The sequence below is a fragment of the Zingiber officinale genome, chromosome 1A (genome assembly GCF_018446385.1).
Source record: "Zingiber officinale cultivar Zhangliang chromosome 1A, Zo_v1.1, whole genome shotgun sequence".
Taxonomy (NCBI): domain Eukaryota; kingdom Viridiplantae; phylum Streptophyta; class Magnoliopsida; order Zingiberales; family Zingiberaceae; genus Zingiber; species Zingiber officinale.
This window is the reverse complement of record NC_055987.1, coordinates 69,570,627-69,588,558: the sequence shown is the minus strand read 5'-3', so window position 1 is coordinate 69,588,558 and position 17,932 is coordinate 69,570,627. Positions and strand designations below refer to the sequence as shown.

Genomic DNA, 17,932 nt, shown 5'->3' with positions numbered 1-17,932 from the left:
TCTTAACTCTTCAAAAAATTCTCTAATTCCAATCGACTAAACTTGTTCATCTCCACTTAAAATTTTTGTTCAGTCATAAATTGACCAAAATAAATCCTAATTGACCTCGGTTAGACTCATGTAACCCTAATCACCACACCAATTGATCAAATTTGATCCCAATTCAACTTCAATTTGACATTCAAATTTTATTTTGACGGTTCGGTTTAATTTATTTTAGCATTAAAATTTTTTTGAATTTTTTTAAGACTTGAAAAATTATAGATTAAATTTAGTATTTAACATCCTCTCCACTAAAAGAAATTTGGTTGTTAAATTTAATTATTTGAGAAGAATAGGTGGGGGTGTCTTGTGCACATTTAAACTGGTGTTGCTACCCAAGTTTTATGACGTGGACACACTAGTTTCACAATTGATGCGCCTCACAATCCACACTACGAATTAGGAATTCCTTGTGAGACACACGAGTGGTTTAGTGAGATCCTCAAGGATGTGTCGAATTTGACGTACTTCTACATCATAAAAACATGGAAGACGTTATGCATTCCTGTCAAGGTCAGGGTTAAAGCAAGTCAATTAACTATTGCACCAATCCGTTCTTCTAAAATTTGAAAAGCTTCTATAAATTTGGAAGCCAACTTTTCTTTTAGATGAAAGCTCTTCACCCTCCTATAAGAAAATTTTGATCACCCACTGCAAACTCTAGGATCCTTTGTCTAGTCCATATAACTTTTTTGTTGACTGGGCATAAGAGCTCACGCTTTCCAACTTCATCCTATAAAGTAGGAGATCTATATGTCCTATTATATAATGCCTTGAAAGGAGCTATCATATAGTAGAATCCTAATTGGGCAAACTCTACCAAATGTAACTGGTCCTTTTAGCTGCCACTGAAATCCAATACACATATCCACAAAAGATTCTCTAGGGTCTTGATAATGCACTCTAATTGCCCATTAGTATGAAAAGCAGTGCTAAAGGAATCTTGGTTAGACATTTTACTAAAGGGAATGCTACAGAGTAAGGCTTTACTATGAACTATGAGTAAGCAACAAAATGAGCTCTCGACTTTGTCAATCAATCAATCAATGATCACCCAAATCAATTCATGTCCCTTCTAAGTCTTTGTAACCTGGTGACAAAGTCTTAACATGCTCCCACTTTCATTATCTTTTGAAGCAACCCAACTGATCATCCCTGCTATTCTTGCATAATTTGTTGGAAAACTAGATATTGAGCTATAAAGTTTGTAATATCTCTTTTCATACCTTTCCACAAATATGATCGCTTTAGATCTCAATACATTTGGGTACCATTTGGATGAATTATAAATCTCAATCAATGTGCTTCTCGAAGGAGATCTTCTTTAATATTGTATGTGCCTCACGAATGCATAACTTACCTCAAAATTGAAGAGATCCATCCACATAACAAAAAAGCTCTCATTTTGGGCCTAAATTGAGCTCACTTGCCATTGATTTGCAATATTGGTCTTTATTTTCCATAGTATTCTCAACTAGTTAGGGATGCCAACATACTTTTTGAGTCTGCTCCACTCCAACCAGATCTAAATCTAAAAATTACCTCACTAACTGTGACAAGCCAATACTCTTTAGATTTCCTACTCAATGTATCTACCACTAACTTTAAATCATGAACAAGATAATTCTTTTGGCAAGAAGCATAAGCTATCATGCTGCATTAATGAAGTATCTAGTCTTTGAATAGATGTATCCCCATATGAAGAATGAATCCATCCTCTCTAGAAGGAATAACACACGAGCAATCTAAGTACTCTAAAAATGACAACAATTCATAAAGGTTGAAGGAGCATTGGTAAGCCTAAATGAAATTACCAAAAACTCATAATATCTATATCGAGTATGGAAGATGGTCTTTTAAACCCTTGTCTAACAACTCTTGGAGTTTGACCTTAGTTCTCCGAAGTGCCATCCGATATGAGACTTTTGATATTGGAGAACATCCGAAAGATGTACTAAGCTTTCCACATCAGGACTCACCAAGGATAGAAGATACCCGCCATTTCCTCGAGTTACTAACTGTTGAGAGTGTCGAGATAATAGATATCTCATAGTCTTTAATTCCAACGAGCTCCCATGGTGGCTGCTGGTCTAACATTCACTACTTCGACTCGACAATCAACAGTAGTATGCTATCTAGCACCTGTTGTAGATCCAATTCAAGGACATGACCATCGAAGTCTAGGGACAACTCTTAACCACCTGTCACATCAACACTCCATGTGATCGTATCGACATTGCTAATCCACAAGATCTGGGAAATCTCCCAATATTATATATGAACTCGAGAAATAAAGGAATGTGAGCCACTAATATCTATTAATATACCTCGGATAACTGAGCCTTCAACTTGTCGTGCTTTCTCACAAGTCACAGTGCACACACGTCTTGATGGACCTTTTGAGACTCTGTTCTTGGAGAGGTTGATATGGTTACTGATAGGTTGGAGGTGGTAGGTATTACTTTTGTGGTGGAGGTGATGGATACTAATGGGGTGAAGTAACAAATATTATACCAAATAAATTAGCATAACCTTCTTTTTCCATTTTCCGATTTTGTGATTTTCGAATATTGGTTATGTTAATTTATTATATATTAGTATGAGTATGAGGTATACATTACAAGGGTATATGTATCAATATCTAAGTTCATAGGAATTATAAAAGGTAAAGAAATCTAACAATAGTTATTTATTAAAGAGTAATTTATAATATCCATTTTAATTTTTAGAATAACCCTTCCTATGATAATCCCCATTTAAAATCTTCATATGCACATAAAAATATTAATTATTTAACACCCATTAACTTATTTTGTTTTAAAAACCCATTTTGCTATTTGAATTATTATGTTAATCTTCATAAATAATCATTTTGTATTTCTATTCATGTACAAAACAACATGTAAAGAGATCAAAGGATAGATTTATCAACCTCTATGTACAACAAAAATCTCTGAGTGCATATGAGCATACAAATACAAATGAAAATAATCAAAAAATTAACTAAATTTTTAAGTCGGTGGATCAAATTTTGATTCTACGATGTTGATATAATCTCAATTTCTAGATGAGACACTACAATCAAATGACAATTTGTTAAAAGATAAATTGATTTCTAATTTGCATCATTCTTCTCTTAACTCAAGGCAAGTCGTGACATCTTCAATTAAGGCATTCTTTTCAATATGGAAGGAACAATAACAATGGATAAGAAATTAAGACATCCTTATTCATCATCTTATTCTTTGAACATTCCTTCCAATGGATAAGAAATTAATATACTTATCCTTCCTTCTAAACTTTGACTTTATTTTCTTCCTTGTAAGTCACTATTTCCAACAAATAAAGAATGATCTCAATTTGAAATAGGGCAATGGTAATGCCCACACATTCACAATTGCAATAAGGCGTAAAAGTGGCAGTGCCAAGAATGAATCTGTAGAAGCACAAACAAAGTCAAACATATAAAGATGAATGCTCAAAATTTCTCCCTGCAAATTAGCATATTTTCGAACTTGAAAATATAACTAATGTTTAGTTAAGCTAGCAAATTAAATAAGAATTCATCAAAATCAATTTTCCTTGTAATGTGAGTAAATAAATTGAGCATGAAGATTTCTAAACTAAAAGTGAACAAGGAAACTAACTCAATAGATAGATGAAAAATCAGATACCAATTACATCTTAGTTGATTAATTTAAAGTGTTATCTTGCACTCTTTGTTCATGATCCTCGTTGTTTAGTTGTTTAGGTTCCTCGGGCTTCTCTAAACGACATAAATAAATTATAATTTGTGAGCCTAAGTTCCAAGCAATGTCAAGTTGATTGTTTGTTTAAAGAGGTCAATAGGAGATTCTTCTAAAATATCATTAAGGGGCTCATCTATGGTGTTCTTACGGGGCTTTTCAATTTGTCATCTTAGGACTTATCCTAAGGACTTTCCATAGGTTGAGTTATTAGGAAAGTGCTTTTGAGCTTAATTCTTCAATTTTAACCAAAAGTTCTTTGATTGAAAGTGACGTAAATGTTTTGGATGTCTCTCAGTTTCATTCACTTGGACGATTTGCAAAACTCTCTAGTGGTTCCAATGAGCTTATCATTGACAAATTGTGCTTTGTTCAATGGAGGTCTATTATTCAATTAAAATATTGTTCAACGTTATTGGTACGTGAGTTTACAACATTGTTTGTGCTAATATTTTTGTGCATGCTTTTTTTTTTTTTTAAATTATCACAAGATGCAGTTAAATAAGTTATGTGAATGGTCAAAATTCTTCAAATTTAAGTGAAGGGCTTAGAGCGTAGTCTTTAAATTCGGTTCTAATTTTTGAATATGTTTTTCAACAATTTTAATCTACAACTAGATATTCATTTGGTCCAAATTTCTTGGACATTTTTTTTGCTGATTCTTTATCACAGAAGATGTGGACAATTTTTACAGTGTTAACATTTAGGAATGTCGGGAGTTATCCTTTTACAGAAATTAAAGCAAGTGGGATTAGTTGTCATGGGTTCTTTATACATTTAAATGGTTATTTAAATTTATCTTCTACTTGGTTTATTCTCATGTCTTCATCTGGGTCACCCTATTCCTTGTTTAAAATTTGACTTGTACTGTAGTCATATGTAATATGCTTTTATTCGCCAGCAATTTCTCATTTGTTAAAATACTTTTCTACTTGCTGAGGTTTCAACAATCATTTCTCATTTGCTAACACATTTTTTCTATTTGCTGTGGTTTCAACAATGTTAGGGTTGATATACGTTATATATCTTGCAGGTTATAGCAGATAAGTTAAGTTTTGTGCATGATGGGAATTCACAATCGACTCCCAGTTTTAAAGGTAAACTGGTTGAGAAAGATTGGCCAAATACTGATTTCTTCATGCCTACCTATTGTTCTGTATACATACTAGCTTCTGTTGGTTAATTAACATTTTTTTTTTCCTTTTTTTTCTTAATTGAAATTTTTATGCTCCCATTTTTGGTGTCCTTTTTGTGTTCTATTTTGCATGAAGCAAAATTTTTCTTTTTATTGTAATTATAAGATGATGCATTGATTTATGCTTCTAGTCAGTCTTTTTGTTTTTTTTTTTGGCTTGTAATATTAGTAAGCCTAACTTTCTCATAGATTTGTAACTTTGTAACACAGATTAATGGATTATCTCTTCAAACTTAGCTTTAACCATATTTTTATTTATTCTTCGTGGTTGACATGACATGGTTGTAGCTGTTCTTCATATAACAATTTTGATAAGCATAATTATATTAGCTTCATGATTGCAATGATCTGTTTTTTTTTTTTTTAAATTTTTATCTAGTGTTGTAGATCTTGTGTCATGCTATTAGAGGGTTTCCTCTCTGATAGGCATGGCATGCCCCTCCCCTATGGCAATGATGAGACAGTTTGTCAAGACACTTGCTAAGTCAATCAACTATTCCAGGAACACATAGGTGTTCTAATAGGAAATTAAAAAAATGCCATAAAAGTCCCAACTCTCATTAAAGTCGTACATTACTTACAACAAATAAATGTTAACACAGGAAGATATATAAAGAACTCTAACTTAAGAAAACAAGATCAGCTTTGAAAACTTAGCAGGTGAATTAGTGTGACGAATTGAAATAAGATAAACAACAAAGAATATATCATGTAATATCATGCAATGAATTGTAATATGAATAACTGCAATTTGCAAAACCAGAAAACACACAATCACTACCTGCAGAGCCATGCAATTGGTGCAAATAACTAGTTACCAATCAACTAATAAGCTTAAAATCATCCAATGGGTGAGGCGTTGCACTCACCCTTTCTATGATAGAGAGCGGTGCCCACATATGCTCCAACAAGTGCACGACTATCGAAGGTATCTCGGGCATGTTGTGTCTTACACATAACTAGGACTTCACCTCGATATCAAGTCCTCTAGACCTATTGAGCCCATCTGCCAAGTGTCAAGTCCTCGATCCACCTGAACTTTCCTGCCTGACTTCCACGATCTGCTAAGACTTCCTTGCCTAGCCACGACTAGGTCTTTCCCAGTCGAGTAAACAACCTGCACACTTAGTCAATTCATCAGATCACAATAAGACTTAATTTGAATCTTTGACAACATCAAAACTCAAGTTCGATTCTGGTGCACTCTGTAAAGACTTCCCTGCATCAACGTAAAGGTGAAGAGAAATCTATATAGATTGATATGTGGTATGAAATCAACCAAAGGTTCAATCTACAATAGAACACCACTATAATAATCCACATTTCCGAAAAGAGATCCTTTTTTGTTGTGCCTTAGGATTACTATCTCATAGTCTAGGCTCATCACTAAATCTATAACCACTAACAGAAGAATTGTTAATGCATTAATGATACAACATAAACACCAACATTTAATCAACAAATGAAGACATGCATTTCACTTTAACAACTTATGAATCTTACATGATGTTGACATTAGAGAGAAATAAATTGAGTTCAACAGGAATTATACAAGCAATACAAGAAGGTGAGTAAATAAGGTTACTCTAGGACTTTCACAATGTTAGATATATAAATGGATGATGATCCTTTCATATAAGAGATGAACTAGAACTTACCAATATGCTATGATTTACAGAATTAGGTAAGAATAAGTCCTTGCAGTTGGATGAAAATGTTCTTAGCCGCTACAATCAATATTCAAATACCCAAGGACTGCTTAACAGGATTATCAACGAAGAACAATGATTTTAAGCATATCAATATATTTATAAATAATATGACTTTGCAGTAGTGTACAAACCCATGTTGCACATGAGAGAAAAGGGCCAATAACAATGATTGCTAGGTGCGACATAAACAAATTGTGCCGCTCAAAACTCAACCCCAACGAACGAAGAGAGAAAATAATATTAAATTGTGGATAATTGAATACAAGAAATTCTACCCCTTCTATAAATCAGGAATATGATCCTTTATAAAAGACAATTGAGTTTATAAAGAACTCTAATAATCCTAACAAATTCTAGATAAATCTAAACATCCTTTATTTTAAAAAATTTAAATTACAAAATTTAGAACTCATAATTTAAGTAACAAAATTTATAAACCCTAACTACATTCTCCCCACCAAGAAGAATTCAGATTAATCGATTCTCCCCACCAAGAAGAATTCAGCTTCTTCGAGTAAGGGATCTTGATGTTCCGTCAAATCTTGCAATGCCTCACATAAGTGTGAAGTAGACAATCAAGGGGTGCCTTTGTAAAAGATTATTCTAGTTCCTCCTATTGATCTCAACAAATATGTTGAATGTCGTGTTCTGATTCCTCTTCTATGATCCATGCATTTGGATGGTATGTCTGATTTTTTCCAATACACTAAGTATCTTTTACTGCTCACATGGAGAGATATCACAATCTGCATATTAGTGTTTCTTTTAATTATTTGGGTTGGTTATGATGAGGGAGGCAGAGCTGATGCTAAAGTTGCTTGAGGACTACTAGTTGGCAAATCAATAGACAAAGAAGGCGTTCAAATGCCTCTTGATAAGATATTAGCTTTCACATGATGAAAATTTGACTTACCTATTTTTCTCAATATAAGTTTTCTTCCCATGGAGGTGGTAGGTGGTGAATGAGGAAATGGTTGGTAATGAAACTAAATCGATTGGTTGTCGAGCTTTAGACCTATATATGACCCAAATGATTTTTCTTTTTCTGTAGAATGATTTAGAAAACTATTATAAGTAAACTTAACAATGGGTAAGACATTTCCATATCCTTGTTTTTTTTTCCTATAGATAGCAAACAGATTTTCTAATCTATGATCAAGTTTAATGATCTGTCTATGGGTGAAATCAATGTTTGAAATGTTGTTTCGTGCCGCTCGGCACGGACGGTTTTTACCGTTCCACCGGGCGGCCGAAACCGGCACGGGAGGTGTCTCCGTCTCGGCGGCACCGGAGGAGACGCGGGACGCCTCCGTCGACGGCAGAGGAGATGCGGGACGCCTTCGACGGCGTCCCGCGACGCCTTTTGCAGCGCCGATGGCATCGTGCGCGACGGCTTCTGCGGTGTCGGAAGCGTCCGACAGGGTCACCGGACGCCCTTCGCGGGATCACCCGCGATCATTGCGGCGCGATCTCGCGTACTGCCCGATTTTTTTTTTTTTTTTTTTTTTCTGTTTTTAATAATTATTTATTTTATTTAATTAATTTAAAGAATTCTCAAGGAGAATGTGTGATATTTCGAAGAGGCTTTTATAAACCTAGTTAAATTATCCTAATAAAATATATAAAAAATATATTTAAAATTAAAATAAATTAAATAAATTTTATTAATTAATATTCTGAAAAAATAATATTTTAAATTTCATTTAAAAATTTTAAAAAATATATAATATTTCTTATTTATATTCCAATATTTTTTTTATTATTTTAAATTTCATTTAAATTTTTAAAAAAATTTAAAAAAATTTATAAAACTTCTAAATTTTTTTTAAAAAAATTCTAATAAAATATATTTATATTCTGTTTTTTTTTAAAATTTTTTTTACTTGATATTTTTTACTATTTAAAATATATATATTATTTAATTAATAATTAATTAAATGAATAAATAGTTAATTTATATAATTATTATTAATATAAAGTAATATCTTGTATTAATTTATATACTTATTATTATTATTATTATTATTATTATTATTATTATAGATACTTCCATTGAGAACTTATAATAAATCAATATATAACTTATTTTTATATACACAATAAACATATTTATCTTATAATTACTATAGATAAATAAAAAATACCGAAACTGTATCGGCATGGCACGATATGATACTGAAACCGTATCGTTCCGGTCTGAGACCGAAACCTCGGCACGGGTCGAAATTTTAAACCTTGTGTGAAATATATATAAGGTTTAAATTATGTTCCAAACAATTTCCAAGGGTCTACTAAAAATAACTAATTTGACATCCTTATCCCACACTATCAATGTGGGTGACCCATGCAAGATAACATCCTCTGTAAAGAACAATTTTGCTTTGTTTCAAGTCTTGTATGAAGGATGAGGATAAAGTCCCTTTAAAACAAGGGCCATAATTTTTTTTTAAAAAAAATGCCCCAAAGTCACATTCAGGAGTACACAGGCGTGTCCCCAGAAATAGATAATAGTCCTTAATCAAAAAGTTTACTAATAATGATTTACATCTTAGATGTGTTGAAAAATTATTTCAAAGTCAAAGCAGGTAGCACATAGGGTCCTCATCCTTCAGGTGTTTGAATTATGTGGTTTCCATCTGTGTGAGTGGCTACTTGATCCAATGCGTTGATAGACTTGTTATCCCTACTAGGTCTGGTGTGCTTTAGTACACAAGTACCTTTGGAGGAATTCAATCCACCTAAAGTGATTAATGCTCAACTTTATTTGTTACTGAATGTCGCTAAAAGCTTTATGGTCAGAATGCTGTATGAATTCATATGGTAATTACAGAAATAAAGTATTACCACAGCAGAGTTTTGTTAAATTCAAGTTTGTTGCCAAATCTAGGTATTAGAAACTTGCATTGTAGTCTTTTTATTAACAAAATGTCTATCAACGTATATTCACCAAGAGCTATTTTTTCTCAGAATTATTAATGCATCTATGTATATGGACTGGGAGTTATGTCCTGATACTCATCTAAGATCTTGACCTTAAGTGTACGATGTTCTAGCAAGGTGCTGGGCCAATTTTATCTTGTGTTGTTGAGGCTATTATAATTTTTGATCGCTTTCTTATTCAAATTGGGACTCTATAAGAAGATGAAGGAACTAGCTTGAAGACTAGATTGGCATAGGTCTTGGTTTCACTAGTTTAGGTTTGGTTAGTAACAAGTGTATTTTACCTATTGTTTTTAAAGATGTAGTGATTCTTTCGTGGTGAAATTATAGAGAAGTTGTAATTAGGGTCTACAAGGATGATATAGGCAATGTTCATTAGGATAACATCACACAAAATCTTATAATGTAAGGGCTCATCTCAATAATGTCCAACTATCTTTGTGGAAGAGGGAAGTTTTGTTTGCCCATGCACCATGTAGTTATTTGGATAAGTTGAATTGTAGAATGGGTATATGTGGAAACTCTATTTATGTTTCTTTTATTATCTATAATAATGTTGCACAATTTGTTTTCACACTTTGCACGAGAATAGAAATTGTTAGGGTTTTAATAATGGGTCATCAATTGTGGGTATGGATAGGAAGAGGCACAAACATGAATTCCTATAGTTTCTTTTTACCTCTAGATTCTAGGTAATCAATATGAGCTTCAGCCTCTTTGTCCCTTCTCGAAGTTGGAAGTTTGACTTCATGTTTAAGATCATGTTTGGGTACTTTTGACAAGACACTGCAAATTTTTTGATGCTATGTGACCTATGCCATGACATTTAAAACATTGTATGATTTAATTGTGACAACTTTGAGATGGGCTGAGTTAAGTTTTTTAAGATTTTCTATAAGCTATGATGGTTTTGGTGAAAAGTGTTTGTCGACACGTAGATACCTTAATCACATTTTCAAGTTTCATGGTCTTCTAGTTGGGGCATCTTCTAGTGATTGAGAGGAAAATGAAGATGAATTTCTAGCCACATGAATAAATGTGCATTTAGAGTTTGTTGAACTTAGGTATTCTGTCACACTTATGGATGATTATTTTAAAATTATTTATTTACTATCAATTTGTCCTCTTATAGTGTTGTGTTGACGAGTGTGATTTCTTGTCAACACTTGACATCAAGTTGTCTCCATACGATGTCAAAATCGTAGCATTTTAGATGCTAAACAAACATTAAACATAGCTCTATAATTGTGTATCTTTTTCTTTTTCTTTTTATCTCTTTTCTTAAACCACCTCCCATTTGTCATTGGTGTTATATATTAGAATGTTAACATAATACTGAAACAGTATCATTAGAGTAAATATCGAAACTATGGTTTAAAATCTTGACCTGTGTCGAGATTTTAGTCCCAGATCAGAACGATATGGTTTTAGTATCGTATTATGCTGTACCGATACAGTTTCGGTATTTTTTATTTATATATAATAATTATTAGATAAATATGTTTATTGTGTATATAATTTAGAAATAAGTTGTATATTGATTTTATATAAATTCTCAATTATTGGACAACTTAATATGGTTAGAAAAATAATTAAATATAGTTTTTAAAGAAAATTAATTATTTATTCATTTAATTAATTATTAATTTAAATAATATATATTTTACATAGTAAAATTTTTTTAATTAGATAATAAAATAGTAAAAAAATATATTAAAAAAAATTACATAATATAAATATAATTTATTAAAAAAATTTAGGATTTTTAAAATTTTTAAATGAAATTTAAAATAATAAAAATTAATAGAATATAAATTTAAATTATTATATATTTTTAGAATTTTAAAATGGAATTTAAAACATTAAAAAATAAATTTTCAGAATATTAATTAATAAAATTAATTTAAAAATGTTAATTTTAAATATATTTTATTTGGATAATTTAATTAGGGTTTATAAAAGTCTGTTCGAAATATCACACATATATTAGGAATTATTTAAATTAAAATTTTAATTTACTGGGTTACAAAGAATCCCTGATCGTTGCGGGGGATTGTGGGGGCTTCTCGCAAGGCCTCCGGCACTGCCGGAAGTGTCACAAGAAGCTTAAAACGGCGTCATAAGCGTCGCGAGAAGCTTTCGGTGCTGTCGGATGCCCCTCGCAATCCCCCGCAGCTGCTTGTGCCATGCAAAACTTTGGAGTGTGAGGTAGTGGTTTCGCCCGTGCGGTGGAACGGTAAATATTGTTTGTACCCAGCATGGAATGACATTTCACTCCGTGATCGAAACACCTATGTGACTCGACATTTCGAATCTTACAAATCATCCCACCTCGTGTAGTTTGAATGTTTTGCTAAAATATTTTAAGCTATTTTAGTGCCAATTTGGAGAAGTGGGTTTGTTCAATATAGTTCATATCATATTAATAAATAATCCTCATTCTAACCTATTGTCAAAATTGGGGTCATCCACCTTAAATTATCTATTTATTCCTCTTTCTTCTTACTTAACCTTAACCCTATGCCTATGGCCGAGTTCAAGGAAATAGTCACCCTCGTTGAGGTGGGTTGAGAGTTATGGTTCAAATTATGTCTACGTGAAATGTATGGATGTATTTTTTTTTTATATAAATTTGAATGATCTAATAGGTTAGAGTTTCTTTCTTTACCCATATTACCTACCTATTTTTTTTTAATAATTTGTTCTCTAAATTTTTCTACGCTACTATTTGAGTTTTTAGGGAAGTCTGGTTAGATCTGCTATGTTATATGGAGTTGAATGTTGGGCTATGAATCAAAATCATGAACAAAAGATGAGAGTTGTTGAGATGAAGATGTTGAGATGAATGTGTGGACATACGAGGATGACTCGGATAAGAAATGTGAGCATTAGAGAGAAAGTCAGGTTGTATCTATTGAGGAAAAACTACGAGAGACACGTTAATGATGGTATGAACACGTACTTAGACGATCAATAAATGTGTCAGTTAGGCGTTGTGAAATTATGACAAATATACACATCAAACTAGGAAGAGACAGACAAAAAAGACGTACAAAAAAGACTCTTCCTCGGGATTCCGTTTTGACGGAAGCTTCATGCCCCGGGCTGTCTTTTTTTTTTTTTAAATTAAAGGTACAAATAAAGGACTATGGTAAGTTCTTTTAGTGATTAATTAAACTTAACTAAGTATGATAAGCAAATGAAAGCTTATGATAAATTATACTACAAAAGTATGATAAGTAAATGAAGGTTAAACAGCTTAAACTATAGTAAATGCAGAAAATTTGATAATCATCTAGATTAAATAAAAGTATTTTTTAAATAAGGAATAGTTTTATCAAGGTGATGCGACCTTGTTCTATTCATGAAGTTATAGTGCAGATGGCTCCAATATGGGATAATGTCCTTGAAAACAAGTAAATTCCAATGTTGTACATCTGGAAAATAGAGGGTAGATATAGATATTATAGGCCAATAAGACTAATATGCACAATCCATTGCTACACCAATAATTAATCCCAAGAAAAGGTCTCGATCTTGCATGGCAGTAGTTGGGTTGTGGGTGTCATTTTGGTATTGTTGAACTAAGGGTGCGTGACTAATCTGCTGATGTTAGGGTCTTTGGTAGTTGCTTGCAAGATTAATTGTAGAGAGGTGATCGCTTGAGGTGAACAACTAAGGGAAATAAATGAAGCAAATCTACTGGGCATGGGTGTCAGCAGACGAAGCTAGGCTGATGGTTTGTGTTGATGTTGTGGGTGACTTATGATAACACTACGGAGGTACGAGCATGATTAACTAAGATGTTCTCGGGCAATTAATCCAAAATATGAATTATATGGTCGTGGTTCGTAGATGGGGGAAATTAGAGGCACTAAATCAAGAACTAGCATATATGAAGATCAAAATGAGCTGAAACAAGAATTTTGGCCGTGCTACCACTTTATGCAACATGAACAAGTCGTGCAACCCTAAACTCAACTATCTCTGAATGAAGCCGAAAAATAATATTATTGAATTGAAGACAATCGTTCTTAACCCCTTTTATAAATCAAGAATATATTTGGTTCTATGTAAACCATTTCCTGCAGCATGAACAAGTCATGCAACTCTAAACTATCTACAAACGAAGAGGAACAAAGCTTCACGTGCTCATGTTAATGACATCCAATGGTAATGACTGAAGTGTTGTAGGGCATCCCATGACAAATAATGACAATGGGTGATGATCCAAAGTAGCAGCGGTATTATTTTATTGAACAATAGTGAAGAATGGCACAGGGATGAAGATCACATTAATTAAGAGGGGCTTGTGGTTGCAAGGGCTTCAACTAATTTGCGAACAGGAGAAAGGAGAGGAGACTTCATACAATCAGAATAAAGGGAGTAGAGGAATAAAGGGGCTTTTAAAATCCCCAAAACCTAACTCTATTAAACCTGGTCTACTGAATTGGTTCAATTAGTTTATGACTGTTTCAGCTATAAAAACTCCAATTTAAATTCGGTTTGAGCGTAAAGAGAGATTAAATTGTTTCCAGCTTAATCACAATCTCAAACAACCAATTTAACTATTAATTAATCCTCAACGGAATCGGAACCACTAAATCAGTTTTCAAAATACTTTGTTCACCTCTAAAACCCTCAATCCTATTAAAACCCAATTATCCCAAATCAGAATTTAAATTTAACTAAATTTTCTGAGTATAACATCTTGTGTGTGATTGGTATAGCAGATCCCACTAGTTGTGCTGGTGCTATTGTGGCCATAGATCATAATGAAAATGCATGTAGCATCTGTTTTCATGTTTGAAATTGTCACATACTGTACTTGGAGTTTTACTGTTACATTATACTATCTTTAAGTTATTTAATTACTTTTTATGTTGGGGAAACCAAAGTGACTTTTCATCTGAGGTTGTTTCCCTGGAACACTTTCCTTTTGTTTCTAGTTTAATTGTCTTACTCGGACTAAGTATTTTTTAAATGGTTCTATTTGTAATAACCCTACTGGTATTTGCAACGATGTTCAGAATTAGCTTTGAACTTTCCATTTGAAATGAAAGGCAAGGAAAATGTTTTCTTGCAATTGCAATGTTTAAGAATAGTTCATCAGTCTCGCATATACTGAAAACCCGTGCTTATCTTGATTGTGAGAAGGTAAGTTGGTTTTCCATAATTAGCCATTTTGCAAGATTGAACCTACTCTGGTTTCATCCATGCTTTGTTTATTAATTCTTAATTCTACATTTTTTTTTCTTTAGCCAATGCATCGAAGGTGTACTCTCAGAAGTTATGGGATGATCTTGTTCTAAATCCACTTGACTGGTCTGATAATCGAGAAGATAAGCTGAATGGACTGGTATTCACTTTCATATCGCATCCTCATGCTTTTTCATTTCCTACTAAGTCTGTCTTATTCACTTGTCTTGCTGTGCAGATACACCCAAATTATCCAGATTTTAAAAACCGAAAGACTTATCAAGTTTTATGGGTAGACAGGGCACCAAGTTGGGTATCAGAGAGGCTGGAAGGATTAGTGTTTGCAAGTAGAGAGAAAGAAAAACTACCCCCTCAGCAAAGTAGTGTTGAATTTTTGTGCTATTAAAAGTGTGAATTCACTACTTTGTGCTAATTCTATATTTGTTCTTTTCTGTTCATAGGTGAATACCATGGAGAGGCTGGTATATCTAAACAAAAAGAATACAGTTTTGCATCATCTATCAAAAATAATGGTGGGTATTGAAATTAAGTTTTGCGCAGCTAGTCAGTCATTTTTTTTCCTTTTGTTAAATTTGATTGGATAATGATTTACCCTAAAAAATAATGGTCAATGTTGCAAGAGAACAATCTATATTTTTATATCCTTGATACTCCAACCTGGTGTGTGGGTGCACATACTTCACTTTTTAAAGTAACTTTTGAATATAGGACTTATTGCATATTAAAGTTGATAGACTATTCACTTATCCAAAAAGTTGAACCTTATATCCTTGATACCATCCACATCATGGAGATATATTGCAAACATGTTCTTTTTGATTCTTCCACATGTTAATGTTTTTCCATGATATCATTCCGTGATTTGCTACATATTAACTTGATACTAGCATGGTCTTTATCAGACAAGCAGTTCTTTTCCTTACATTTCTGACTGTTTTCTTTGAATTAGCATTTAGATCAATATAGATTCTCTCTTACAAGCACATCCCTTTAGCAAAAAGGTAGAATCTGCTACCCGAGCGGTCCCACACGGTCGGCCTTACGCTGTGTGTGAGGAGGTAAATCGAAAAGCTGTAGTTGACTACTACGGGGGAGGGTTGTTCGTTCGGCTTTGCCGAGAATTGACCCATGCCCATTGTAGGAAGTTCTACCTGCAGTAGCCAACTCAACCTTGTCTCGGGGGTTGATGCTACAATGGTTAATTTCATTATCTGATTTGTTTTATCTTATTGGCTCTTGAACCAGCATTGTAACAATAAACAACTTTAAGTGCATGGATCTTTCATCTTCTTTTACCTTTAGAGGTGATTTAATGTCTTCTCTACTTAGTAACATGACATGTATACCTCAACACTTCTGTCTTCAATGGAATAGCTCAAGTTTGTTCTCATAATATATGCAACAACCGATGATCCTGATACCTGTCTCTAAATTTTGTATTTCCTTTTTACAACATAAGGAATCATTTCATCATATTTGCATTCTTCATAAGGAATCATTTCATCAAATTTGCATTTTTTTTATCAACGTTTTAAGATTTTTGTCTTATAGGAACTTCTTGTGCATCTACCACTATTATACTTTTGATTGATCCATTGGGCTTGTTTTCTAGGGAAAAACTGGGATACAAACTAGAAATTTTGAAGAGTTTATTAGAAGATACTATTTTTCATTACCCTATTTACTTTCCTTCCATTTCTGGGATGTAAATAAGCCCTTGAGCATTTTTGCTATTTAGCATCTTTCATGCTGTGTCAACTTTGTAGTTATAAGCTTCCAGTTTGAAAAAAAATCAAAATCAAAATCAAAATCTAAATCTAAATAAAGGCTGTCTCATAATTGTAATATTTTCTGTATAGTGCTTATTCTCGAAAATTGCTCATTTATTATTTAAGGAGAGAAATTCCAAACCAAATCAAACCTAAATAGTATGAAATCTTGAAATTGAGAAGATCCCCGAAATAGTTGAAGCAAATCATAGCTTTTGATAAACCGTTGGGTCTGTAGCTTATGTTTTTGTTTATTTTCTTAACTTTTAACTTTAAGTTCTCATCCACAGAAACTTCATGGAAGAACCTAATCGATAATCCAAAGGACTGGTGGGACAACAGATCAATGAAGGTATAACCATCAATTAATATGATATTTATTTTAGTTCATCCTGAATCTGGATTGGCTGGTATTGTCACATTAAACCTTTATTTATTATATATATATATATATTTGTAGCTAAAGAAGACATCTCCTGATTTTAAGCACAAGGAGACTGGCGAAGCTTTGTGGCTTAGTTCTTTCAACACTCCTGACTGGGTTTTGTCAAAGCTGCCCCCAGGATTGGCTGGTATTGTCACATTAAACCTTTATTTATTATATATATATATATATATTTGTAGCTAAAGAAGACATCTCCTGATTTTAAGCACGAGGAAACTGGCGAAGCTTTGTGGCTTAGTTCTTTCAACACTCCTGACTGGGTTTTGTCAAAGCTGCCCCCAGTGGAGACAACATCGTAGGCAGAAATGGTTCTCTTTTAGGCTTTTGCCAAAATTATTTTAAGTGTTTTGTCTCTTTATTTTTTAAATTATTAAAAGAGGGTCCCACATATAATTTGTTATTTCCAATACTGTGTTCCACTATTTAAAGTACCTTAAGTTACATCATCTTTGGAAGCTACTCAAAGATGCCAAGTTTGCAAGGTCAGATGGTTTTTGGAGTTGTAGTCAGTTGTGCCTATGAACTCAAATAAATTAGTTTTCTTTTGACATAATATATTAAACGCAAATGTTTATGGTTACAAACGATACGTCAAATACTTGAAATCCAAAATTATTTTTTCTCTTATTTTTTGCTTTTTTAGTTACGGCTGCAACATACATTTTCTTATAAAAAATAATTAGGAAACTCAATTACAGAATAAGACTAAAAAAGAATCAATTACAAGTATTATTCTATCTTTTGCGATCAGAGTTGTATTTATAATCTTAATCGGGGTGCTTGGAGAGGGATAAACTTTTATTCCCGTTGCAACGGCTGGCGACACCTAGTGTTTGGATGAAATTCTTGGTTCGGGCACCTGG

At 32.9% G+C, this 17,932-nt stretch overlaps 1 protein-coding gene across 1 annotated transcript in view; it reads left to right on the top strand.

Annotated features, from left to right (window-relative positions):
• LOC122026003 (protein OSB3, chloroplastic/mitochondrial-like) overlaps positions 1-17,631 on the top strand; it is a 54,920-nt gene extending 37,289 nt beyond the window's left edge. Inside the window, exons 3-9 of the mRNA XM_042584704.1 lie at positions 4,822-4,885; positions 14,897-14,994; positions 15,073-15,214; positions 15,296-15,367; positions 16,915-16,976; positions 17,085-17,196; positions 17,276-17,631. Coding sequence (XP_042440638.1) covers positions 4,822-4,885; positions 14,897-14,994; positions 15,073-15,214; positions 15,296-15,367; positions 16,915-16,976; positions 17,085-17,196; positions 17,276-17,307 — 582 coding nt within the window. The 3' untranslated portion in view covers positions 17,308-17,631. The remainder of the gene's footprint in view (positions 1-4,821; positions 4,886-14,896; positions 14,995-15,072; positions 15,215-15,295; positions 15,368-16,914; positions 16,977-17,084; positions 17,197-17,275) is intronic.
• The last annotated feature ends 301 nt before the right edge of the window (positions 17,632-17,932 follow it).